The sequence below is a fragment of the Euwallacea similis genome, chromosome 13 (genome assembly GCF_039881205.1).
Source record: "Euwallacea similis isolate ESF13 chromosome 13, ESF131.1, whole genome shotgun sequence".
Taxonomy (NCBI): Eukaryota; Metazoa; Arthropoda; class Insecta; order Coleoptera; family Curculionidae; genus Euwallacea; species Euwallacea similis.
This window is the reverse complement of record NC_089621.1, coordinates 4,305,047-4,330,069: the sequence shown is the minus strand read 5'-3', so window position 1 is coordinate 4,330,069 and position 25,023 is coordinate 4,305,047. Positions and strand designations below refer to the sequence as shown.

Sequence of the window (25,023 nt, the reverse complement as noted above, 5' to 3'; positions counted from 1 at the left end):
TTTCTTTCTCAGCCTTTTTCCCTGAACAAGGCCGGACGCCAATGGATCTTCGGAGGGGATTTGGGGAGAGTGGAAGGGCGCAATGTGCGACAATACTGGACCCTTCTATTCAGCGACCTGATTCTATTTGCCAAAGCCTCGAGAGATAGAGTTTTATTTATCACAGAAGAGCCCATCCCTTTAGCTCATATTACTGATATGTTTTTTAATGTTAGGAAAAAAGGTAGGCACATGAGAATAGACGCAAAACAGATCTATAGCGAATGCATTGTAGATACAGAATTTAGGATATCAATAAATTCGGAAGCCAATAAGCAGGCCTCAAGTCCCACAATCCACTGTGGGCCTGATCTTACCAGAACCCCAAGGAAGAATTCGAATAAGAAAACTGTGATCCTGCGCGCGCCTACGACTGAACTTAAGGCTGTGTGGCAGAACCTCCTCCAAAGGCAGATGTAAGTAGGAACTTATTCGTCAAAATTGTTTTTTAGGTATAGTTATAGTCCGGTGACATAGCAAATATCTCTTCATTGTTCAAACATATTATTAACCATCCGGTTAGTTTATAGAGAAGTTTCTATAGGAATTAGTCTAGAGTGAACACTTCGGAAGACAAATGAAATTCCCAAGTGTTCAATTTATAAAATTTAGTTGTTTGCATTTGCGCACGCAGCTTCCAATTAAATTCAGGCCTGGATGGTAGTGCTCTAAGCTCTCCCATGGAGTCTCCAGATGTACCGATCCACTCTTCAGTGGGTACGCTGCAATCGGTTGAAACCAGTTCCTTCCGCAGGCAGGTGCGTCTACTACATGGCAACGTCGCCTTTTTTGACACCGCGACAACACCGCTAATTAAACATGACACTCCTCACACATCTCCCTCCCCCACCAAACCTAAAACCTTAATGAGGTCGTGTAGAGTTAGAATTTCTTCTGATGACATGGAGGAGAATTGGCTTGGAGGTTCCCCAACTCAAGAAGTGGGACAGACCACTAGTTCTTGGGATCGTTGTGAAAAGCTTGAAGTGAACGATAAAAGGTATCCTAAGATTTCCACTGGCTCAACCACTTGCGTGTCTTCTTCGAAGTGTTCTGTGGGGTACTCGACTAGGTTGATTTCATCCAATAAGAGCAGTGAAACTCCCAGTACTCTAGATTCATCTTCATTCTGCAATCGAAGCCCTAGTGATGAGGTTTTTAGTGAAGATGGGCCTTTGAAGGTTTCTTTAGGTGACGCCCCCAGCCCTAGTGCCATCCTCACTCCCAGCACCGAAGTATCTGATGATTCCGACGATAGTTATGACAGAGTTTTCGATCTGAGGGACGATATTTGGGATGTTAGTCAGTTCGATTATGATTTGAGCAGTTTAAATATTGATGGGCTGTCTCAACTGAGCGGAAAAATAGCTCATGGGGATGATTTTTGACTCTTCTGGTTATCGATGCTTATTGCTAATTTTGTTAGTAATTTTTGTTGGTGACTCAAGGATCCTTGATGCCAAAAAAATATACACAGGGTGTTTGAACTCTACTTAGAAGCTACGTGTTAAACAAAAAGTTTATGCTTAAGGAAACAGCCTTTGAAAAGTGTTCACTTATGCAGATTTTCCAGAATCTATTTCACTGCATGGATAACTTTTTTTAATAAAAAACGATATAAATTCGGCTTAGTGAGCAACATTGAGTTGAACTTTAGACAGAATTGATTGCCAATTTCAGCTTACCCGGAAAAAGTGAAAATCTGCGATCATTTTAATGTTAAATATCTCATAAACGATTTACAGTGAAATGAACACAAACTGTTCTTGATAGATATTTTTGCATAGATCACGAAAGAGATAAAAAAATCGTGTTTCATTTCAGAGAGATAACACATCCATACGTTTTTACAAATGGAAATAATAGTTAGCTATAAACTCATTAAAAAGCTGATTTTTTAAAATTCTGTTCATAACTAATTAAAGAATCTGAGTAGTTAACTTTTGTTACTTAACTTTCTCGTTCCACACGCCAATGGATTTTGACCAACCAATGTGAAATCTTTGTTAATTTTTAAAGAATAGAGAAACTTACTTTGTGCCAATTTAATGTATAGATGATCCACTCAAAATGAGCTACAATTTATTGAAGTTGAGTGGCCAAGTGAGCAAATAATCTAACTCGCTATCACTACTAAACCTCTTCCCTCTGCATTCCTGTGGATTTTGACCAATCTATGTGAAAAGTTCACGTTTTCAAGACATGTAAGGAATGATTCGAAATTAGTTTTATAAAATTCAGTAAAAAATTGCTAACATTATATTAATGTGCTCAAAAAAGAGTAAGTTCGTTACTTACTTTTTTCATATATTGATTGTCACTCACATTTCAAAACCAAAAAAATACCCTAAATACTTTATATTCATTGTACCTATGTATATCTACGTAAACGCTCAAAATTCTATACTTATACAATGTTTTGATAAACAACTCCGTTAAGAGCATTACAGAATGTTACGTGTGCGTGGTAAAGAGGATACAGGGTGTAAGTTTTATTGGTACACCACTCATTTTCCTCGAAAAAAGGAAAATATTTTCAATTTTTTTAAAATCTATTAAATCAATTAAAGTCTCAATAAGTCACGTAAGCATCTCTACCTTTTTTATCAGATTTGCCTGAAATTTGTATCTCTAATGACACGTAAGCTATTCATACAACGAAATAGATAATTGCCACTCTGTATATAAATGAATACTTAGTGAAAGCAACTTTTCGAAACACCAACTTTTTGTTCAGACGTTTTATTCTAATATGTACAGGGAGGATGATCTCTAACGTCTAAATAAATCTGGGACACCCTGTAATTGGTTTCATTCAAATTTTGAAATCCGCCTCAATACAGGAGTTTTAAAGCACAATCTTCCTACATACCTCCAAATTCCAATCCTACCTTAAATACAAAAAGCTAATATTGTTATTTTTATACCTATTAAAGAGCAATGACGCATACACTGTTGGATAAATTAATTGGAAAACCCAAAATCACTCAATTTACTTCAAAGTGTATGTGTAATTTCTTGGTAGTTCCTTAGATTTGTCTTGAACTTAGAGTTTATCTATTTACTGTTACCGATATTGTAATATATTTGCAAATAAACGCTTTAAGTTTTTAAAATCGCTTTTTACTTAAACTATTTTATCTAGAAACTTTATTTTTACGTAGTTGAAAAATATCCATATATTAGCACTCAAGCCCTCACAATATCTGGGTATTTCTTAGATTAATAGCCACTATTAATAGAGTAGCACAACTGCAACTACAATCTGGGGGTACTAGAAATCTCAAATAATCTTAAACTTTCCCAGTAAAATAGGTAAGTAAAATCATTTCTAATACCCCCAAAGTACATAAACCGCGAACTAAAATACGCTTTTAATAGCCGCCATCTTTTAGCCCCAAACTTTAGCCAGTTCCCGAGATAACAGCGAGCCGCTTTCGGATTTCCGGGAAGTGAAGAAACAACTGGAAACACTAATTGAGCATAAGTGTAAGCAAATGGGAAAGAGCAGCTTTAATGGAAAATGCAACGCCATCCATTTGGAGCAATGGATGAAAGGGCAATTGGATAATGCTAATGAGAGCCCTGTGGTTGAGCAGGTAGATGAAGTTTGGAGTGAAGATAAGCTGCGGAAGAGGAGTGAAGAGTTGCAGTTGGTAGACGCGATTGGTGAGGAGGCAGTTGGTTAATTTAGGGGATCAATTAATTTTTTCTTGTACTAGGCAATATATGTTCACATGTATCAAAAAAAAACGAGAGCATTTGCGAGGAAATCACTCTGAGTGACCAAGAAGATCAAAGTCCGTCCAAAAGTACCACCAACGAAAGCCAGGTAGATTTTTCTTGTTACATCCCTTTTTGATACAATTATTGAAACCTTCTAGGTGACAGTGAGATCCAGCCCAATAGTACCTGAAGCCGTCCCAGTTTGTCGTCAGTGCCATAAAAACTGCATCTCCAACATCCTGGTCAACAAACAGCTCCATAAAGAAGACTGCAATGGAAATGCAGCTTCTCATATTGAAGAGTCAGCTTCTAGTGATTGGAGAGGAATCGTTTTGCTTGGCAAGTCTCCACTCTCCTTTGAATATAATTCTAATTTATATTCAAAACATAGGTGTATGCGGGAATCCTGTCGCAGACCTGATGAACTACGATCCGTTCAAAGCACCAGAAATATCCGTAGCTCCTCCAACTCCTGAGAACTCAGTGAACAGTGAAGAAGGAGAGAAAAATGTTGCATGCAATTGTCTCAGAAACTCCAAAAATGTAGACATCTCTCCTGACGAATCTCCAGAAACTGAAGAACACCCTTATCATTCTCTTAACAGCTCAATTCAAACCCTTAGAAGATATGGAACTGTCTCCAGTCTAGAACGCTGCGGATCTGAAGACCGAACTGAAGTTTATGAGAACCATTATGATAATTCTTCTGAAGGTAATTTAAGTCGAAAATATTGTTGTTGTGATTGATATATTTCTCTTAGAGAGTGATGCAGATCTTGGGATTGACAATGAAGCCTTCAATCATTCATCTTTGATGAGTTGGACTGCACGTGCTGGAAGCTTTGTGGCTGAAAAGATGGCGTTTTTCGAGAAGATCGGTGAAGACTACAGGAAAGGTGCAGGATTTCTTGACAGATATTTGAAGCCTTTGGATGATCATATGAATGGGGAGGAGGCTTTGGAGGAGGAGACTTCAGGAGGTACTTCCGGGGAGGAAGTGTGGGGTACACCGACTAGTGGAGACTTGGATGAGAACCCGCATTCTCCGAATTCTCCCAATTTTGAGGGAAAACTTTCGGTTAGAGCGTTGAGAAAATATTTTGAAGGTTTAATGCATGGAAAACGATGACAATAACTTTGCATGTATCATATTATTTATCTGTATTATTTTCATTTTGTATGACTCAGTTTCTAATTATTGTGTTTCGTTATGTGGTGGTCTGATAGTGAGAAATAGATTCAACTGATGTGTGTAAGTAACTGATTTCCTCAAATGCAACAAAAACTAACAGTGCCCACATTGATTAATCCCTACATCACCTTCCGTTCCCCTTGTAGCCGAGCAACGATTCCTACTCCTCAGACACATTCGACGACACTGAATTGATGATGGACGAGCTCCTAATGGCTCCCCCCATTACTGGAGCCATATTAAGGGGGCTCCTGCCCAGAAGAACTCTGGAACCTCTTATTGAAGAAGATTTCTCCGAAACAAGCTCTTCCTCTCCCTCCTCAGATCCAACATCCCCGCCATCCGGATCCTCTGGACAGGTAAGTATTGAATTGGATTTCATGAGAACTTGATGAAGATGCTTATTAGTTATTAAATTTAAGGGATTTTTGTAAAAACTTAAAAACTATTTTGACTATCTTCCCTTGCGGGCAGGACATCCGAAATGGAAGTGCTGCTGACACATATTTAGCGGATGTTGCCGGAATAGAGCAAAACGATTTGGCTCATCTTCTTGCCAATCAAAACTGCTTAAGCGAGGAAGAAGATATAGGGCAAACAGTATTGAATCAGAATCAACCCCTAAAAAATCAGCTGGAAGGAGTGCTGAAGGGTTGCGAAGAAGAAGAGAGTATGTATAATTTTTTTAAAGGGGAGGGAGGATAAAAAAGATTTTTACTCTATAAAATTGGATTTTGCAGAATGCTACGTAGAAGCAAATGCTTCTCAGATAGTACCACCCTCTCCGAGTATGCCGCGATCGGAGAGCTACCGGAAGATAGTAGAGGCAGCAGAAGACGCCCTCTTGGCAGATAGCAGTACCGGATCTAAGGTGGAGGACCCGGATTTGTTGTTTCGGCACTTTCAACCATCTGCCAAATTCGCTAATATTGAACGAATACAGCGCACCAAAAGCATCAGAATGTAAATGCATCTCCTCTGAAACTTCAGAGGAATCTTCTAAATGCCCCAATTTCAGATTTGAATTCTTCAACGTGCGAAGATCAGAAAGAAGAATATACGATCGATTTCCTGAGAATCAAATCGAGAGTTTTAGTAGCAATACTGAAAGTAGTAGCAGCGATTGCAATGTAATTCCTAAGGGTTTGAAGGTATGTAGAAAAGTACTGCAGTGTGGGTTCCAAAGGAAAAGTCTTTTGCAGGACAACAGAAATGGGAGATTTTGGAGACAACTCAGCAGGAGACGTTCTCCGGTTAAAACGACAAATCCGGCCTAGTGTTTAGTGGATTGTAATATGTAGCAGAAGTTTTTAATGGATATCGGAAATGTCCAATTGGTGGTGCTATGATGGTACATAAAATAGGAAATACAAGTGCCACGGGAGCCATAGAGTAGGGTACAACCGAATAATATCTAAACAGTTTTCCAATTTTCTAGGATTTGCATTTTTAAATATTTGTTGAATAGTGCTTAGTGTACAGTGTTGTAACGTTTATGCCCTAATTTGTATTGAGCTTAATGCTTGATTTCGTTAATAATACTGTTGTCAATTGCAAGAGGAGCGAATTTTCAAAATTATATTATGCCAAACCAAATAAGTACTTAGTGAAATCGAAAAGTGTTCGAATTATTGTTCAATGTTATTTGGGACTGGTTAGTGATGGTGTAAAGTATGTACACACAGACGAATAAATTAATAATAAAAATCGAATTATAGCTAGAATCATTCAGGTCCAGTTGTACTTACATGGATTAGCAGTGATTTAACCTCATACGTGTAGCCAAATCTTGCCAGAATTCTATGAGAAAATTAATCCTAGGTTAATCAGCTGCGGTACAACTAGGCCTCATATTTCATTATATAACGAAATATACAAAAATATTAAATAAATACGATTATGAAAGTATATTTAGTTAAATTAATGTTAAATGTCCAATGAATTTGAGTGGGTGTAACAACATAGTGAGTTTTGTAATTAATGAATATTGTTAGATTATTATTACAACCTAAATAATGGTGCCTTTTCACTTTAGGGCGAATTTATTGTTTATTGTTATAGGCATCCAGCTCAAAATGTAATCAAAGAAACTCATATTCACTATTGATGCTATAACCACCATCCACTTTTTATTGAAAAAACAAAGAACACTGGAATTACATTCCGAAATATTCAAAAACTCCGTCGTCATTGTTTATTGTGATAAAGACAAATTTTGTATACCTTATAGCATATTAAATTAATCTTATTCAAATACGAGGTAAGCGTTTCATTAAAGTTTCCAACTAAAATGTTATCGTTATGAATAGCTGCCTTGAAGTAACTATGCCGGAATGCACCTAATTGCTTCGATAAGGAGAGTATGCTAGAACCGAGAATGTAAGAAGGAGAAAACTTGCTCATTTTAGCAATGAAACCCGCACTTTTAATACTATTTTTAGGCCTTAATTGTTGCCCAACAGCTACCCCAACCCGTAAGTAAAAGAAATATATTCATTTAAACATTTTATGACTTAATTCAAAGAGCAATGTGGACGAGCAATTGAAAGCAATTTACTCAAGGAAAACGAACGTATAGTGGCAGGATATGACGTGGGTTACTATAAGTACCCTTGGTTCGCCGCCCTTATGGAAAACAAAATGGTGCAATGTGGGGGAGCTTTGATTGCGCCAAAACTGGTAGTCACCGCTGCCCATTGCTACAAGGAGTATCTAAATGTTCCCAACAAGTGAGCCCATTTTCATTCCAAAATTAGGACTACAATGGCAAAATTTCAGCACTAAAGTGAAGCTGGAAAATATCTACACAGTTAGGATGGGAATGTACAATATTTGTACCATCGAAAATACCACCAAAGAATACAAAGTGGACAAAGTGCAAGTGCACGAGTTGTACTGGAGCAGAAAGCCTTATTACGACATTTGCCTTCTTACTTTGGTCAACAGCACTGATGCCTATGAGCCTCTTTGTCTACCAAAGGGGGGTAAAAACTTTTAGACTCAATATATCAATATCTTTACATTACCTTAACCAAGAGGATCCATATGCTTCACGCAAACTCCCAATATGTCCTAGTTTCAGGGAAAACAATTACATTTCTAACGATCTTCTTATAGTGGTAAACCACAGACCTAGGGATGGAACCGTGCCTGGCATGGGAGCACTGAAGTACCAAGGGCAAGTTCCATGCACCCTCCACGAAGCAAGACTGTTGATATACTCAGATTCAACCTGTATTAAAATGCTGAATGATTCAGGAAATAATGGGAGCCAGCTTGAACATGCTTTGTGTGCTGGATATTTAAGTGGAGGCATTGATACATGTCAGGTAAGTTCTTCCATTCATCATTGATGAAAAGTACCAATTAGACTTTAGGGTGATAGTGGAGGACCATTGCAAGTTTTGGACGAGAATGGCAGGTACAGCTTGTTAGGTGAGTTTTCGCTGTCGCTGTAATAAGAAAACATACAAATTCAACTTTACAGGGATTGTTTCCTTTGGGTTTCATTGTGCACTGCCCAAGTACCTGGGGGTTTATACTGACGTATCTCATTACATAAATTGGATAAAGGAAAAAAGTGGATTAGACGATCTAAACTTCCTGTCCTCTTTAGTCAATGACACTCACCAAAATGCTGAAAAAGTGAACGATTCCTCAAATGGCACGTATATTAATTTTCCAAAAAGCTTTTAATTTAAATTCTTTTTGGGTTATTTGTAGATTATGAAAATTACGGTCACTATTCATCATACGGACATAAAAATCCGCTAACAATTATTATACTGAAGAACCAAGAGCATCGAAAATCTCAGCATTTACGGGGAGAGCAAAGAAATAGAACTTGAGGAACTATTAATTTATTTAATTGTAAACATTAGTAACATGTAATAGAGAAAATGAATTAGGTATTATCGTCAAAATTATACTTATTGTGTTATGATTCTCTTTCCGAAGAACCATCCCCGAAGCGTGCACAATCTATTTTTAAAATAATTTAGTCTGTCTAGGGTCGCAGCTTCTAGGGCATAGCAGAATCTCAGAAACTAAGTTTTAATTATATGCCAAGAAGGTGTGGAGAATGTGAACAATCATTTAAACTATGGAAATTTAAAGTATACAAATCAATTTTAGACACATCCAAAACTTTCAACAAGTGAAAGGAGTTAAGTACATATGTATTTATGTTGTAATTATAACGACTTTTAAATGAACCTATGTATTCCAGTGTTAACATACTTATTAAACTGAAAGACTACATGTTTCCAAAATCGATATCGATGTAAGAGAAAGTGAAATATCGAGTGGCGACAACATGCCTAGCCTGAAACACCTTTGATTAGCAAAATCGGTTGTTCATAAAATTGGGTTATGTCGAATTATTTACAAACACACTTTCTTAGCACTTGAATTTTTCATAATTCTTGTATTTTCTTGCATAATTTTAACTGAATAAATAAAATATCTGCAAAATATCGAACAGTTTCAGTATTTCAAAACTGTCTACTATTAAAAAGCTGAATAATGTCGGAAACTGAAAGTGAAGATGAACTCTATCAGCAAACTGTCCATTGGGGAGAAATTACTGAAGAATCTGACCATGTGATTCCAGATGTTTCTGAAGACATTCAAAGAAGTATGCTCCCCAATTGTCTGGATAACTATCCAGATAATGATAACTATGTACAAGTACAGGAAATCAGGTCAGTGTTAAATTTTATTCTTTTGAAACTCTAAATCTGAAAAAATGTAAATACTCTTCAAAGTTGAGTCTCTGTATTTTAGAGGCAGTTTAATCCAGATCACTCAATTATGATGTAAAATAATTTTAGTTTGATTTGGATTAATAGCGCAAGAAACTGTATTGGAACAAAGTTCATTGGTATCAATAACTTATGATTTTGTTTGAGAAACATCCCCTATTTGTTGATCAAGTGTTATTCCCAAACAAAATAGAAGAAAAATTAACCATTCACATCCAATATATAAAACATATTTAAAAACTTATTATGTTTTTAAAGCTTTTACTTTTTACAAATCACAATTCAATTCAATGAAAACTTTTTTATTGCTAGTTTGCCTGGATTGGACCCTTTAGTGATGCATGCAATTGATCTTCATAAATGGATGAGCTCAATGACTGAGGCAATAGAATTAGTGCAGAGTAGCAAAAACAAGATATTGACTGAAGTCCCTAAAATTCCACCAATGCCAAATGTGCAAGTAAAGCACAAACCAAACACTATGAATTTTATACCCTTAGATGAACAAAGGTATGTAACAAATTCTCGAGATGAACTAACAAAGCCTAATATCTAATCATCTTTCAGTGAGAAAGAAGAATTGAATGTTCCAGAATTAAGTGAAACAGTTTTAAAACAAATTTTAACTAAATGTACAGCTGCTATGATGGCACAAATTGGCTTTCAAAGTAACTCTTTAAGTAACTCTTGCTTGAAAATCTTTTTTTTTTAATTTTTGTTTGTAGAGTCACACCAAAGTGTTCTAGACATATTGGTAGATGTTCTAGAGCAATTTTATATAAAATTTTGTAACAGATTAATTTTGGCATTACATGAAGAAGAGGATATAGGTACTGGGGGATTTCCAGTAAGCATACAAATACTTTAGAAAAATGTAACAGTACAATAATCACATTTACTATTGTAGAACGTTTTAGAACGCGTTCTTGTTGAAACAGGTTTTGGTGGTGCCAAAGGTATACACAATTACTATCAAAGTAGGGTAATAAAGTACATAAACGTACTCTACCAAAGATGTGTAGAACTAGAAAAATATTATTCCTCTCTAGTAAATTCAAGACCTTTGTCACCCTCGGCCGAATTTGGGAGGTAAGTTATTATAACCAGTTATGTTGTCGAAAGTTTTTTTGAATTGGGCCTTTAGCTTGTACAAAGTTAAAGTAAAAGAAGAGATGGAATCTGATACAGAGATCAGCACGTCAGTGAATGACCTCATTACAACTGGTTACCAGTTGCTGGAAAGTTTGGAGACCGAAGTTGATGAGTAAATGAGTTTTTTCACCACTACCATTAAGACACTATTATTATCATACTATTAGTATTGGCTAATGTTGGGTTCAGCAGCTGGATTCATTTTTTAGGTCTCAAGGTCCGCCACAGACCATTGAAGACGCGGTGATGTATTCCAGTTAGTTTTAATATTGAAAATAGATGTAAAAACATGTAACTAGATAATAAACAGATCTTTGACTTTAGTTGCGTTAATAATTGTTTTGTGAGTTAATTATGTAATGAAAATTTAAGGGTTGAAGTAAAGTAGAATAGTTGATAAATTCTTGCACTTTTTACTATTAAAAAATTTTAGCAAAAGCCATATTAAGCAAATGGAATTACTCTACACTCCTCAAATGTTTCGTTTCAAAATATTCAAAATCCTATGAAAAATAAATTCAGTCTCGCGATAAAAACAACAAATCACAACAGAACGACCTTAAATCGGGTTAAAATTTGTATGTGGGGAAACGCTCCAACAAGATGACTAAAACGAATAGGCCACGTATTTAGCTTGCTAACTTGTTTCTACTGAATAAAGTATCAAGTTATCTTTTTTTACATTTTTATTTTTAACAATGAATTAAAACAAATAATCTAAAACGACGCCTAGTCGCAATTTTGAAATATAAAACTGTAAAATTTGTCAAAAAATCGTTTGCTACGTTCTAGAATGCAGTGCTATTAAGGAAAAAACCGTTCAAGTTCATATAAAACTGTTGTGGTTATAAAATAATTTTTGCTGATACATTAAAATATATAGGACAGCCTAAAATAAAGGTACGTAGGTTCAGTTTCATATTTTGCGTGGATTTCTAAGCATTTTTAAACTTGACCAACATAATTTCAATTTAAGCAACTCTGTATGCTTAAAAGTATCAGCAAAAACTACTATTTAAATGAGGAAAGGGGCCAACTTTCGACGCGCACTATATTAACATATACTGTACTAAGTATATAATGGTACTATACTTAAAATGTTTAAGAAACGATTCACCAATAGTAATAAAATAAGTACATAAACATAATTACAAATATTTCACGAACATCTATTAAGTCTCAAATGTAACTTTAAAGTTACTTTTGATATTTAATTTAAAATAATTTTTTTTTAAATGGAATGTAAAAAGACCTTAAAAGATACCATTATGCAAATAGAATTACGTAACTTAGTGTATAATTATGCAGTAAGTAATGCAATTCATAATGAACAATGGTATGGAATAGAAATGATAAAGTAGAATGATAAAAACACTTAAATCTAGTTAAAAATGTCGAAAATTAAAAAGCCCTTTAAAAGAATTATTTAAATGGTCAAAAGTGCAAATTAGCCCACCTGTAGATTAAGATTGTTTTGGAATCAAAGGTTCTTTTGATACAATGGAGACTTCTGCCAACAATGTCTTAATTTGGTGAGGAACAGGCTCAATACTACTTGGGGAAAATTTTGGTGTTGGGGGAAGCTGTTCAGAAAGAAAAATTATCCCCTTTTGGTCTTGTTTTCAAACAGTAAATATTAATCTTACTTTAACAGAAGCTTTATTTGCTGGTCTTGCACTGCTAGATGCACCTCGCTCTGGAGTATCAAAGTCATTAAAACGCAAACGTTCCGCGATTCTAAAGTTCCTCTTAACCGCAGCAGGTTCTGTGTCGAGACGACGTAGTATAGGTTGACTTTCACAATACTCTTGTGGGTTGTACGTTGGTACATCCTCCTTCAGACCAAAGGGATCTTAATTTTAATTGCACTAAAGTTTCTGGCAATTTTGTTGCATAATATAAAACAAATCCCAACTCATTTGAGAGAATATTAAGAAAACTTACACCATCCCAAGACGTATCAATGGGAACTGTGGAAGTCCCAGAGCTGTTGGGTTGAAGTGGGCAAGAATGTGCTGTGTCTTCAACAGAAATGTCTAATTCTACTATGTTACGGTTTGGGCAGCACTGAAGGTGATACTGAGTAAACAAAATTAAATATTTCACATAAATAAACTCAGGTTGTGTGGCTTTACAACAAATTGAATAAATGCAATTTGGGTTGTTTCAAATATGATATTCTGATTACCTTATCTATTTTCTGATTTTTTGGATATCAATAGGTTTGTTCTTTATTACTGAGTTTTTTGTACTACCTTAGGCTTGCTGCACTAAAGAGTTCTTTATTGCAAGTTTGATAGAACTGATTGTGTTCTCTGTTATAGTGGATTCAAATTTGGTGCAGTAGTGTAATAAACTTGTCCTAAGTTTTGAGGTCAGGCAGCTAGTTCAAGATTGGTCATTTATCAGCTTTTAATTTCACCTATGTGCCTTCTGTTAAAGTTTACAAGAACTTATGAACTTGAGCAGATAACAGTAAATTTGGTTTAGTAATAAAAAGCAAACTTTAAGACAAGGGGTCTTCACAGTATCCCAAATAATCACAGTTCCAGTGTAATAATTAATGCAATCATTTTGGTTGATAACTTCCCAAACATAACTTACTGAAAATTGACTGAGTGGTTGGCTATAATGATCACTTTTAAGAGACTCATACTTGGGACTTCAAAAATAAATTTTTGGAAAAATTTAATAGATAACAAAATTTGCTTTTAAGACTTCTGAAATTATACAAACAGGACATAAAATAATACCTCCAATTCTGGCTCTGGGATCCGATGCTTAGAGTTAAAATCACATATTGCTAATTTTTCACTATTCTTGTGACTCTTCCTGCATTTGACTAAATGCACATCCATTCGGCATTTTCGAATGAAGTGTGCTGGATTGTATGGACACATAACTTGTTCATCATTGCTGGATCAATCAGAGAAATATGATTAATAGGGGAAATGTTATAGCCTGGGATCAGGAAGAAAAACTTCTAGACTGCTTTAGAAACAGGTTTGTATGAAAAATATATTGATCTAATGAGTTTCGAAACTTTAGAAGCCTTTTTTAATTAATTAACTCTTAAGTAAATTGCAGACTTACTTTCTTAAGGCTTCCATACCACTGGCTGATTATAGGGTGCCTACTTCAAAGGTATAAGTTTTGGCATTAGGCCTTCTCTTATTAAGGGACAAATCTTGAGACAGAAAAAAGTTTACAGTTTTTGCATTGACCAAAAAATATGTTTTGTGCAAAAAACGAATTTAACCAGAAGTGGGGGTCGGATAGGATAAGACACCCGGAAAAAGTGGACGTTACGGGCATTGTTGTATTGAAAATATTAAGCTACTGTCACATACAAAAGAAAATATCAAAAGAGGGAATGAACTCTATTTGAAAATCTATCTTAAATTACTCAAAAGAAGTTTAACTTTTGAGAATTATTCGCTAAAAAAACATCTCCGCGACATCGGTCTCCGTGCGATGTAGCGTTGTTGTACTTTTGCGGCGTTGACACTGTTGCCAGTTTCGCAAGTGCGAGTTTATTTGATTCTCCCTAATACTTGAGTTGTTCCTAAAGTCGCGAATATACACTGGAGCCATCTTGGGAGTCCACTTCAATTACAAATTGATAGCAGTTTATAAGTCTTCGGGGCGCCGCGTCCAAAAAACCTTTTTGGAAAATATCCTCAGACGATAGGTCAAAGTTATTAGATCAAGGTTAACTCGTTGCTCTACTGGCGATTGTTATTAAGCTTGCGGCGCCATCTATCTTGACATGTAAACTAATCAAAGGCGCAAAAAAACAAAAACCTACATTTATTTTATATTTCTTTGAATATCATGTTTCTTACGCGTTTTTTTCATATTTTTTAATTTTTCTTCAATTCCTTGTAAAGCGTTGTTAATATTTTTAAATATCAGTACTTTTCTCATTCCAAACAAAGATTTTCTACAACATACGTCACGTCATTCAATCATTGATCACTTGTCAAATTTAACCTGTACACCCTTCAAAAAATCAAAAAAACCAACAAAAACTGCATTTTGATGACTTTTAAAAATAAAAATTATACAAAAGTATTAATTACTTGTAAGAATTTACAATTTTACCATTCCAGCTAAATAATCTCTATATATGTCCATATTCTATTACCCAGTTCCAAGTTATAGAAAGTCCCTGTTTTTGTTGAAACCACCAATGAGAGTTCCAATTGACTGATCAATGCCTGGGAGCACTTATGACTCATAAAATCATGAAAAAATCATATTAAGGCAGTAGTTCAACACCAATTTCGCATTGATTTTGAAGGAAGAAAACAATGTGCCTTAGACTGGACTCACAAAGTTCAATCCTGTAAATTTAGTATTTTAATAAGGGTAAATATCCTTTTGAAGTTGGTGAAATGGATGAAAGGAGAATAGCTGACTATTTCGTGGTAGCTGGGCTACCAGAGGACCCAGAGACCTTTGATGATACCACTTTATCAGAAGGAGGCAACTTGAAGGTAAATTTCACATATAAAGGAACTTTTTAGTAAAGGATATTGGTTAATAGGTAGCTCTAGTTCCAAGACCTAAGTAGATAATTAGTTTTATTGTATAACTACTTCCAAATATTTTACTGGGTTAATTAATAAAATTTGTGGTTTTGATTATCTCATTATGTTGTTACTTGATGGTCACTTGCTACTGGCTCAAAATATTTATTGTACCTAGTACATATATATGCTACCAAAAATGTTAAATCAGATTATTATCACCAGTAAATCACACTTATAGGAAATATAATTTAAATTATTTTAAAGTGTCTTTATTGCACTCGATTGCTGGCTAAACTCTGCTTTATGTTGTTTAGTAAACTACAAACAGCTTGTGTTAAAGCACTTGATTGATAAATAACTATTACAACATAACTTTTTTTTATATTGACACCTCTTTGCATCACATTATTGAGATCTTAGAGTCACATACTGATATCAACCATTCAAAATTTGCAATAGTTTCTCATATAATCAACTTGTTTAGGCAACAAATGGTCAAGCTCCAATCACAGATGTAGGAGTCTATTTTCCTGAAATAGATGAAACTGATCTTGAGGGCTGGGAATTAATAACAAAAACTCCAACTGGAATAAGTGCAAATCTAAATCATGGCAGTTTGCGGACCACAGATTGCTTCTTGTGTGTAAAAAGAGGGAGGGATAAACCTCCTCTTGTTGATATTGGTACAAATCAAATCATTATAGTTTTAATCAGATTAGAATGATTATTTTTAAGGGGTGATGTATGATGGAAAAGAGTGGCTTATGCAGGATGCAGAAGTGGTTAAAACTAGCATAGGGGGGAATGTTGCCAATGTAAATAACTCTACATCTCTCACTTTCATTACTTTTAGAAGAGGTTAGCCAAATTATTAACGTTTAAATTTAATTGATATTAAATAAACATTTTCTTAGGGCATTCAACAATGCCATGTAATGCTCTGGTAGTGACAGACATTTGTGTGGTGATTGCTAGTAAAGGAGAATCGCCACCTCATGCTTTTTGTTGCATCAACAAAAACCTTAATAAGGGTATTGTTGGATCTGACGTGTTTTTGTGTTACAAAAAGTCGATGAACAGGGCAAAATTGCTGACTTATAAACCCGACATTTTAGCCAGGTTGTACATTTTTTTATACAAAAATTTCAAAGTTATCACAAAACATTTAGGTATCCTTTGGGAGATACACAAGATTTTCCACTTCCTAATTCTGTACCTTTGTTCTGTTTGCCCATGGGTTCAACTTTGGAGCTATGGCCTATTGAGGCTAGTAAACCAAGACCAGTGTTCAGTACTTTTGTTCTCACTGTATCTGATGCCAAGCATAAAGTTTATGGCTCGGCACTGACATTTTATGAAAAGTATACTGCAGAAAATGTTACAGAGGAGCAGAAAAAACTTTTGGGTAAGTGAATAGGGCTTAGTTGCAGTGTTAATTAGTTCATAGATCAGATTTAGATGTAACAATGCTTGAAGGGTTAGAAATTTCCAACTATGTTTAAAACTATTAAAAAACAAAAAGTAGAAAAAATGGATATATTTAGAATAAAAATCGACAATTTGTAAAATAATTAAAACTGAATTCATTATATCATATTTATTTTTATATTATTATTTACAGGATATGAGAATGAAAATGACAAATATGTCCTACACGCAAATAAAAGCATTTGTATTTTAAGCCACTGGCCCTTCTCAGATGATTTCCAAACTTGGCTCCTTTATGTACACGTGAGTGTAATCTCAATGTCGTTCGCAACTACCCACTCAATTACTTTTTACAATAGCACTTGGCAACTGAAGGTAAACCCACCTCAATCCCAGTGGAAAGATACATTATTCAATTATTGGATGAAGTCCCATTCCCATCGCCCCGGACTTTGTTACAACTAAATGCCAATAATCAAGACTTAAGAGTAATATTTACCCAACCAGAAGATCTTCCTCTCCCAAGGAGTGCGGCCAGCTTTAAACAGCTGCTGCTCAATTTAGGATCGGAGAATTGCCTTCAAGTACTTATTACTGTAGTGCAAAGTTGATATAGGATTTCAAAAATTTTCTGATATGCAGGTGCTTTTGTTAGCTTTGACTGAGCAGAAAATACTCATTCATTCCCTAAGGCCTGACGTGTTGACTTCAGTAGCGGAAGCTGTTAGTTCGCTCCTGTTTCCGTTCAAGTGGCAGTGCCCATATATTCCCTTATGCCCCTTAGGTAAGTCTTGGAGTATTATGAGTATTTTTTACTTGAAAAGCGATTATGCATTTATTTTTAGGTACTTGAATAATAACAAATAATAACTAGGAAAACCTGAATTTTAATAAATCTTCTAAAATTCGTTTAGGTCTAGTAGAAGTATTACATGCCCCATTACCCTTCCTCATCGGAGTTGATTCCCGGTTTTTCGATCTATACGATCCGCCCCCAGATGTTAGCTGCATTGACTTGGACACTAACATAATAACAGTAATTATTATCTGCTAATTTTAACAGAGAGTTTATGGTTTGGAATGATTTTCTCTCTCTCGTAGGTTGCTGACGCTCAAAGGCAAAACTTGAATACAAAACTATTACCTAAAAAAGCGGCAAAGAGCTTGAAAGCCACCCTCGAATATCTATATTATCAGAATAGGAACGCGCCGCCAAACCCTTCAGAATCAAATAATTCTGACGACATCGAGGCTGAATTTCAAAGGCGCAAGAAGGAGGTAAACTCTTTTATGTGTTGCGTTATATTGCTTCAAATTATTCAATTCATCTAGCAAGCAGAAGAATTGGAAATCCAAGAAGCTTTCTTGAAATTCATGGTTCATATTCTGAAAGGTTATCGCTCCTATCTTCAGCCAATAATCAAGGCACCCACCGTGGGAACCACGGATCCACATGCCCTTTTTCATTTAGTCGAATTTCTTAAAAGTCGCGATAAGAGCAACGCCAAATTTTTCAGTTTGATGATGAAAACTCAAATGTTTATTCGGTAAAAAAAAAACAGAGAAGCATTGCAGTAGTAGGAATTGAATCTTTGCAGGTTTATTGAGGAGAGGAGTTTTGTAGTCGATCAGGGAGACCAAGGATTGACATTCTTCGATGATTGTGCAGAAAGGCTGCAAAGCGACGAAAGTGATCTAAAGTTACTGGAACTGGAATCTGTAAATAAAAATGACAGAACGGTGTTTGTGTTGCCTCCGGAACCGACCAGTGATGGTAAGTTTGAGAACTTTATAGGTAAGAACTATGTAAGCATTTCTGTTTTTGATTTATGTATTTGTATTAATTAATATTTTTTATGACGATTTTTCGCTGAAGTCAACGTTTTGCTATTACTAAAGTCTTCCTTAAGACTACAAAAGGAAAGGACTTATCCAGTATCAGCTGAATTGCTTGAAGTCAAAGCCTCATAAAAAAATTTTTACAATTTTACTCGTATTCGTAATTTAAGTTTCGTCGCAAAAAGTAATTAGCAGCTAAGACAATTTTTTTAATAGTCCATAATAAGAAGACACACTGTTATAAATCATGTAATTCATTTCGCTTCATTTTTTCTAGCGGAAAATTATACTTATTCATCGTTTATTCTAAATCCTCTACTGTTTTTGAACGGTAAACGGAAAAATCATTTGCCTTCGTTGTATCAGGCCGGAGCGCCTGGTTCACCGATGGCCAGGAGGACAAAACATGAAATCAAAAGTGCTCAAAAATTGGCAAGGTAGAAATTTTTAAAACCTTAAAAATGAAAGTTTCACTTTTAGAATATCTTGTTTTTTTATAGAAAATTTCAAGGGTCTCCAGATACGTGGGCGCGATGCTTATGTGGTACCTGCCATACTTTGTACTTTATGACATTGCCCAGTTTGTTAAGTTCCAATGTCGGTAAAGAAAAAGTTATCTTGCAGCAAGCGTATGAATTATTGGTTAGGTAATAATCATTAACATAGCGTATGATTCTCCCAATTTACCTTATTTAAATGGTTTAGAGCTACTCATTTGAAATTGCCCTGTGATGAAGTGTGTTATAGACTAATGATGCAGTTGTGTGGAGAACACAATAGACCGCTGTTGGCTGTGAAACTACTGCTTTTAATGAAGAAGTTTGGGATACAGCCCAATGCCTTAACTTATGGGTAAGTATAGGAAATTTATGTCATTAGTAGCCCCTCAGAGATAGGTAACAATTTTGTTTGTGGTGAAACTGGGTTTCGATTCAAACTAAAACTAATTCTTTTTTATCTTAAATTTAAGCAAATTTTCAATAATATCTAAATGAAAATATAATTCATTCGTTTTTTCTGTCATAAGAAGTATCTGAAATATATTTTTTCTGTTGGTTTATTTTTTTAAATAAGTGTAGCCATAAAAAATATATGTATGTAATTTCCTCTAGGTTATACAATCGATGCGTATTAGAAGCCCAATGGCCAGCTCATGCAGGTTCCAGTCAGGTACTATGGAACAAGTTGAGAAACGTGGTGTTTGGGGCGGCTCATTTTAAATTTGCCGGTAAACGTCGTGTACAGAGAAACTATTTGAGTGCTTCTACCGAAGGTGGTAAGTCTAATTTAAATTTTCAGGTATTTACGCTTAAAAATTGTGTGTTCTTAAATAACTATAGAAAATAACTATATGAAACTTAAAGAATGTAAGAAATGTGAAATTATAGGGTCGAGTTTGCTTGATCACACAGACAAAAGTGCCTCGCGTAGTTCTCTTGACTCTCACGAAGGTGCCTCATCTGAAGGTGGTCTTTTAGAGCGTTTTCGGAGGGCGGCTAATAACATAGTCAAAGGGAGTGTTAAAGGTAAATAAATACCTTGGAATTTTCTTTCGTTTTTTTTAAAGCGTTGTTGGTATTAGAATTGGCAGAGACTGAGGAGCCTGACGGCACTGTTACCGAAGAAACTGAAGAAAAACTGGCACCCACCCTTTTTATCCAAAACAGTCCGTCCGAATGCAGGCTTCTGTCAAGGTCGGAGAGTGCAGGCGACGCTAATTTAATCGACAAACTGCAGAACACCAAAAAAACATGCTCAAGAACTTTGCAATTCGAACAAAACAAACAGGAAGATATCAATTCTCCCACAAAGTCTGCTAAAGCCAGTTAAGTCAATCAGAATTTTGTTTAGTTTATTGGTGATTTCAGAGTTTCCCCGAGAGAAGTGATAACGGCAAATGACCCTTTAGGGGCATTTGAGCAGCTAATAGACGCAATCTCCGACAATGGAGCCAAAGAAAACCAATCTGTCCCTATCACTGAAACGAATCCCGTCCTTAGTGCTGAACCTGTTTTATTTAGGAATTCCGTCCAAAGGTCTGCAACATTTGAAGGTATTAACGTATTGTTATATTTTTACAATTTTTTCTTTCATTATTTTCATTAATATATAGGAAGTCCTCCATCTCAGAATAAGCTACAACGATCAGAAACAGTCCCTGCAGCCACAGTTGCCTCAAGCTTAGTCAGCTTGGGATCAAGCTTCAAAATCAGCTTTAAGTAAGATTCGAACCAAGTTCCCCTACATGTATTTAGTTGTGAATATTCTGATTGAGTGAAAATCGGAGTTCTATGGCTTGCTTTATCTTTTTTCGTTCCATTCACAGTCATTTTTAATATTCATTAAAACCACTAATCCTTGCACTTTGCATGCTGATAGTTGCGCTAGATTAGGTGTTTTATTTTAGCCGTTACACTTCGCAAAGATTATCGTTGAGAAAAGCCAATCTTAAGATGCCGCAGCAGCTCATCGAAAGCGCTCTAACTACTTTAAGGTGAGTTTTGCTTTGTTTTATCGTACAAGAAGTGTGTTTTTGGTTTTTTGCATTGAATTTGTTTGGTTGGTGTTCCTATTCTAATTTTGGTCTCATTTATCAAGTTTGAGAAGACACTACTGCGACAAAATATGCTTTTAATAATTCAACAAATGTAACAGAGCTTTTGCTATTGCTTTCTTATCTTTTAGAGAGTGGATGCCTTAAATTAAAGCAAATTTAAAAAATATTAAAACAAGACATTTTCGCAACTTATACTTCCATTATCCCAATCAAATACAATTTATCATGTTGAACCTACTTATTTTTGTTTAGTCCCTCAAGTTTGACGGGTCGAAAGTCCAATGAGCTAATCCAGGGCTCACTGAGCACCATTAAGTCAGCAGCAAATACTATGGTGAAGAAGATGGAGGAGATCAAAGAAGCTATTTCGACGTCAGCTACGTCTACCCCTGTTAAACTAGCCCTGAGTTCTGGAGACAGAATAGCGTCTGGTGACGGGCTAAATGAATTAGACGGGGACAGTATACAGGGGAGTGAAGAAGGGGAGAGAGTAAGAAAGGTAAGAGAAGAGTGAGCTATCAACATAGCTTTGCAGTGGTCTCTCGTCTACTATTACTTTAAATTAAAACAAATAATTTTTTTCTAGGTATCTGGCGAGTTAGGAAGCAATAGAGGTTCTAGCCCGAATCTTAAAGATTACGAGGAACCTTTGCCTGATAGTTTATACTCACGTCCCGAAGATTTCAAGGGAGAAAGTGAGCTGGATTTCATTCTCACCACTTGTTCTCAGTGTCATAATTGCAACAGGTCTTTATTGTTAATTTTTTATTACTTGAAAACTTCATGATTTTCTAAGTAGGCTGTTATACGACGAAGATATAATGGCAAATTGGTGGGCCGAAGACTCAAACTTGAATACCCAGTGTCAAGCATGCAGCAAGTCAACTGTTCCTTTGCTTACCATCACCGTACACGGAAATGATGTTGCGAACTGTGATCCCTTTAGTGTTCCCTACCTGAATCCTCTAGTTTTGAGGAAGGAATTGGAGAATATTTTAAGCCAGGAAGGCGATCTGAGCCTTTCAGAATCGAAATTCATTGACGAACATCCGATTATCTACTGGAACTTGATTTGGTCTTTTGAGCGAATCAACGTACACACACATTTGCCGAATTTATTTTTCAAGCAACGACTGAACGCCCAGAGCAATTCTCGGGAGATGAGCAAGAAAAACAGCTCGGCAAACCTAGAAGAAGAGAGCAGAGAGAAGGGGGAGAATGGGTCTGCAATGAAGCTGGTTGAAGAGGGGACAGATCCTTTGACGCAAGAATTAGCAGTGTTAGGTAAGTTTAAAATTTGTATGCTGCCGCTTTTTCGGGAAATGAATAATTATTAAATTCTCTGTTGAATTTTGAAAGAACATGCTCTTATGAGTTTTTTCCCAAACGTCGCTACGGAAAATTGAGATTATCTGTCCTTTTACTTATATATATCTTCAAGTTCTATATTTTCTAACGACGAAATTATAGGTTGAGTAAGGAACTTTGGAAGCTTTGTATATTATTTTGAGTTATTAAGTGTAAAATTCATTCAAAATTGCTGAATAAAAAATATATTGTTATTTATAGCAAACAGAAGGAAATCATCACGTAAGAAATTTGTTTTTATTATGTTTTTTTGCCTTTTTTTACAGTCTCAATATGAAATCAACGGTTTTTTACTATGTAAACATATAGCACTTTTTTTATAGAACTTCTATCAGCTCGAGTTAGAGTCAAATGTCTCTGGGATGAGCCGAAATTTCATACTGAAGGACCGCCGATGTACATTTTATGGAGGTTAAGAGACACGAATCAAATGCTTTCCAGAGATAGAGCTAAAATTACCAAATCGTAAGTGATTACATAGGAAAAATTAGAGTAATTGGAGGTAAAAGTTCGTATTTTTCGCATTAAAGATAATTAGGATTTTCCCTCGATAGTCAATATCCAAATCTAGATTTCTGCAATTTTTAGCTTTGTAATTTGGCTGGATTATTTTTTTTAAATTGTCTTGAAAGTATTCAAATAAAAACCAATTTTTTTAGCTTCATGCAGCAAATTATAAATTTCATTCGAGTAAATGATCTAGTGGAACCAATCAAAAGTTTAGCCCAGGAAAGGGAGTTTACCTCGAGAACTATAGAGTACTCGATCTACAGGGACATCTTGTTTTTGGCTTGTAAGGTTTTAGGCCGATCTCAAATCGATATTAACGCCTTTGACAAGGAGTATGCTAGTGCTTATTCAAGGTAAGGATCGACACTATAACAAATGCCAAGTCTCGATACTTATTGAAATATAGGTACTGTGAAAGGGCCGCATTGGAGGTACAAGATAAGCCGATAAGTCTCAGTTCATTGTATTGCAGACAGTATTTTCGTCCTCTATTACTTCCATAGTAATATACCAATAAGGGGGAATGATAGCATAAAAGATTATATATTTTTAAAATTTATGGGGCGGAGCAATATATTGTGTCTTTCTTCACATTCAATGAGGATTCTTTAAACTAAGAAGTTTATACGTTTTTAAATACGCTCTATATTTATCTTATTTGAAATTACACACTTGATGGAATCATCCTATTTCTCTCAATCAGTTAAAATCTTAAATAAATTGATAATTTTTGTTGAAATTGTCCATTATTCGGTCTTTAAGGATTTACCAATTGACGATTTTTTATTATTGATCAAAACGAGGCTTTGCTTATATAAGTTAATATTATAAGTCGATGCACGTATATGGGGTGTCTTGACTTGTAATTGCAACTATTTAACTATGTATTTCTACATCGAAAGTAACCCATTTAGTTAAATTGTCGCGATTGTAATTCGGGACACCTTGTATTTTATTGTTGTACAGTTATCTGTTTAATTGAGCGCGTTTTAGCATTAATTTGTTGTAGACGGATTTATCAATACTCTGCAAATAACTCGCAACTTTTCAGTTAAAAGTACAACACTACAAATTGAAACTGTTACCAAGTTGGATGAAAATAAGAATAATTGAGTGATCCGTCTTTATTAGAAAGTTATTTTTGAAGTTTGTATATTGGCATTGTAACATACTTTTCAATAAAATAACAATAATTCTGTTATTAAAATTAAAAGGATAATTTCCTTTTGTTTATTTCCTCCACTATAGTTAATTTTGCGAGTTGAAAAATGTGAATAAATGTAGGTACGTTTGTTTCAACACCTCCATTTTCTGCATCTTCAAAATCACAAAAAATAGGTACCGATGTGACCCTATTATGTCAAAAACGAAGATATTTTGCAAACCAGTCTGCATAGAATTATAGAGCGCATCGAGGTGGGCTGCAGAGTAATGTCTTAACGACAAAGGCTCGGCATACAGCAGCATATCAACAAATTCATTATCAGAGTAATTAAGGGCCATTCTCAATTAAGTAGTAAATTAAATTCATTTTTATCGAAGCAACAGCTGGAGCCAAACTTTACCACCGATTTTCAAACCTGCACAAACATAAACAGTAAACTGTATAAAAACAGTAAACATCAACTGTTGTTTACGTTTTTTACAATAACTGATAATTTTTTGTGGGATTTTTATTTCCCTTCACGGTGAATTTACTATTTTATACAGGGACGGATTTAGATTTTACACAGAAACGTATTACAACTCATATGCGGATAATTTGGTTATTTTTGAGATTGTAGAGAAATGTTGCATAAAAATTTTGATTAGTGGTCTAAGATCTATGTCGTATTAAAAGGAAAACTCCCACCTAAGATTCACCCTGTATATCTTTACTAATACTTTATATTATTTTGTTTGTTTAAAACCACC

General features: G+C 35.2%; 6 protein-coding genes across 10 annotated transcripts in view; 4 read left to right on the top strand and 2 right to left on the bottom strand.

Moving 5' to 3' along the window:
- The window catches only part of PsGEF (Protostome-specific GEF), a 30,581-nt gene extending 23,370 nt beyond the window's left edge, over window positions 1-7,211 (top strand). Inside the window, exons 14-26 of one of the 2 annotated variants that reach the window (XM_066396010.1) lie at window positions 13-223; window positions 275-455; window positions 674-797; window positions 3,435-3,708; window positions 3,762-3,871; window positions 3,924-4,100; window positions 4,153-4,477; window positions 4,527-4,843; window positions 5,104-5,316; window positions 5,432-5,627; window positions 5,698-5,920; window positions 5,976-6,108; window positions 6,160-7,211. In XM_066396010.1, coding sequence (XP_066252107.1) covers window positions 13-223; window positions 275-455; window positions 674-797; window positions 3,435-3,708; window positions 3,762-3,871; window positions 3,924-4,100; window positions 4,153-4,477; window positions 4,527-4,843; window positions 5,104-5,316; window positions 5,432-5,627; window positions 5,698-5,920; window positions 5,976-6,108; window positions 6,160-6,234 — 2,559 coding nt within the window. In that variant the 3' untranslated portion in view covers window positions 6,235-7,211. Of the gene's footprint in view, window positions 1-12; window positions 224-274; window positions 456-673; window positions 798-3,434; window positions 3,709-3,761; window positions 3,872-3,923; window positions 4,101-4,152; window positions 4,478-4,526; window positions 4,844-5,103; window positions 5,321-5,431; window positions 5,628-5,697; window positions 5,921-5,975; window positions 6,109-6,159 lie in introns of those variants that run through there. The other variant, XM_066396011.1, reaches the window with a different exon arrangement.
- The window catches only part of how (protein held out wings), an 89,981-nt gene that overhangs the window by 5,012 nt on the left and 59,946 nt on the right, over window positions 1-25,023 (bottom strand). The window lies entirely within an intron of this gene.
- Window positions 7,266-8,873, top strand: LOC136412841 (clotting factor G beta subunit-like). The gene is made up of 7 exons (XM_066396034.1): window positions 7,266-7,431; window positions 7,482-7,686; window positions 7,736-7,941; window positions 8,075-8,286; window positions 8,335-8,392; window positions 8,445-8,621; window positions 8,681-8,873. Exons 1-7 carry the CDS (start codon window positions 7,368-7,370, stop codon window positions 8,803-8,805), a joined length of 1,047 nt encoding a protein of 348 aa, XP_066252131.1. The 5' UTR covers window positions 7,266-7,367; the 3' UTR covers window positions 8,806-8,873.
- LOC136412843 (STAGA complex 65 subunit gamma-like) lies at window positions 9,307-11,245 on the top strand. Of its 2 annotated transcripts, none has more exons than XM_066396039.1 (7): window positions 9,307-9,660; window positions 10,033-10,230; window positions 10,288-10,388; window positions 10,446-10,567; window positions 10,628-10,809; window positions 10,865-10,984; window positions 11,082-11,245. In XM_066396039.1, the coding sequence occupies exons 1-7, from the start codon at window positions 9,482-9,484 to the stop codon at window positions 11,131-11,133; spliced, it is 954 nt and encodes a 317-aa protein (XP_066252136.1). In that variant the 5' UTR covers window positions 9,307-9,481; the 3' UTR covers window positions 11,134-11,245. The 2 variants fall into 2 exon arrangements, with proteins under 2 accessions (XP_066252136.1, XP_066252137.1); XM_066396040.1 differs by having other exon boundaries at window positions 9,521-9,646.
- On the bottom strand, window positions 12,199-14,110 carry LOC136412847 (gametocyte-specific factor 1 homolog). Its single transcript, XM_066396045.1, has 5 exons — window positions 13,966-14,110; window positions 13,626-13,788; window positions 12,817-12,951; window positions 12,519-12,707; window positions 12,199-12,455 (listed from the first exon to the last, which is right to left on the bottom strand). The coding sequence occupies exons 1-5, from the start codon at window positions 13,980-13,982 to the stop codon at window positions 12,336-12,338; spliced, it is 624 nt and encodes a 207-aa protein (XP_066252142.1). The 5' UTR covers window positions 13,983-14,110; the 3' UTR covers window positions 12,199-12,335.
- On the top strand, window positions 14,818-24,322 carry Crag (DENN domain-containing protein Crag). 3 transcript variants are annotated; one of them, XM_066396763.1, is made up of 28 exons: window positions 14,818-15,371; window positions 15,892-16,090; window positions 16,143-16,265; window positions 16,322-16,526; window positions 16,577-16,812; window positions 17,029-17,138; window positions 17,195-17,419; window positions 17,478-17,619; window positions 17,750-17,871; window positions 17,937-18,113; window positions 18,168-18,382; window positions 18,434-18,609; window positions 18,952-19,111; window positions 19,175-19,321; window positions 19,380-19,526; window positions 19,787-19,950; window positions 20,063-20,200; window positions 20,257-20,485; window positions 20,543-20,727; window positions 20,788-20,893; window positions 21,082-21,168; window positions 21,484-21,730; window positions 21,818-21,978; window positions 22,031-22,515; window positions 22,801-22,821; window positions 22,923-23,064; window positions 23,259-23,462; window positions 23,516-24,322. In XM_066396763.1, exons 1-28 carry the CDS (start codon window positions 15,270-15,272, stop codon window positions 23,610-23,612), a joined length of 4,752 nt encoding a protein of 1,583 aa, XP_066252860.1. In that variant the 5' UTR covers window positions 14,818-15,269; the 3' UTR covers window positions 23,613-24,322. The 3 variants fall into 3 exon arrangements, with proteins under 3 accessions (XP_066252860.1, XP_066252862.1, XP_066252861.1); XM_066396765.1 differs by lacking the exon at window positions 21,082-21,168; XM_066396764.1 differs by lacking the exon at window positions 22,801-22,821 and having other exon boundaries at window positions 14,820-15,371.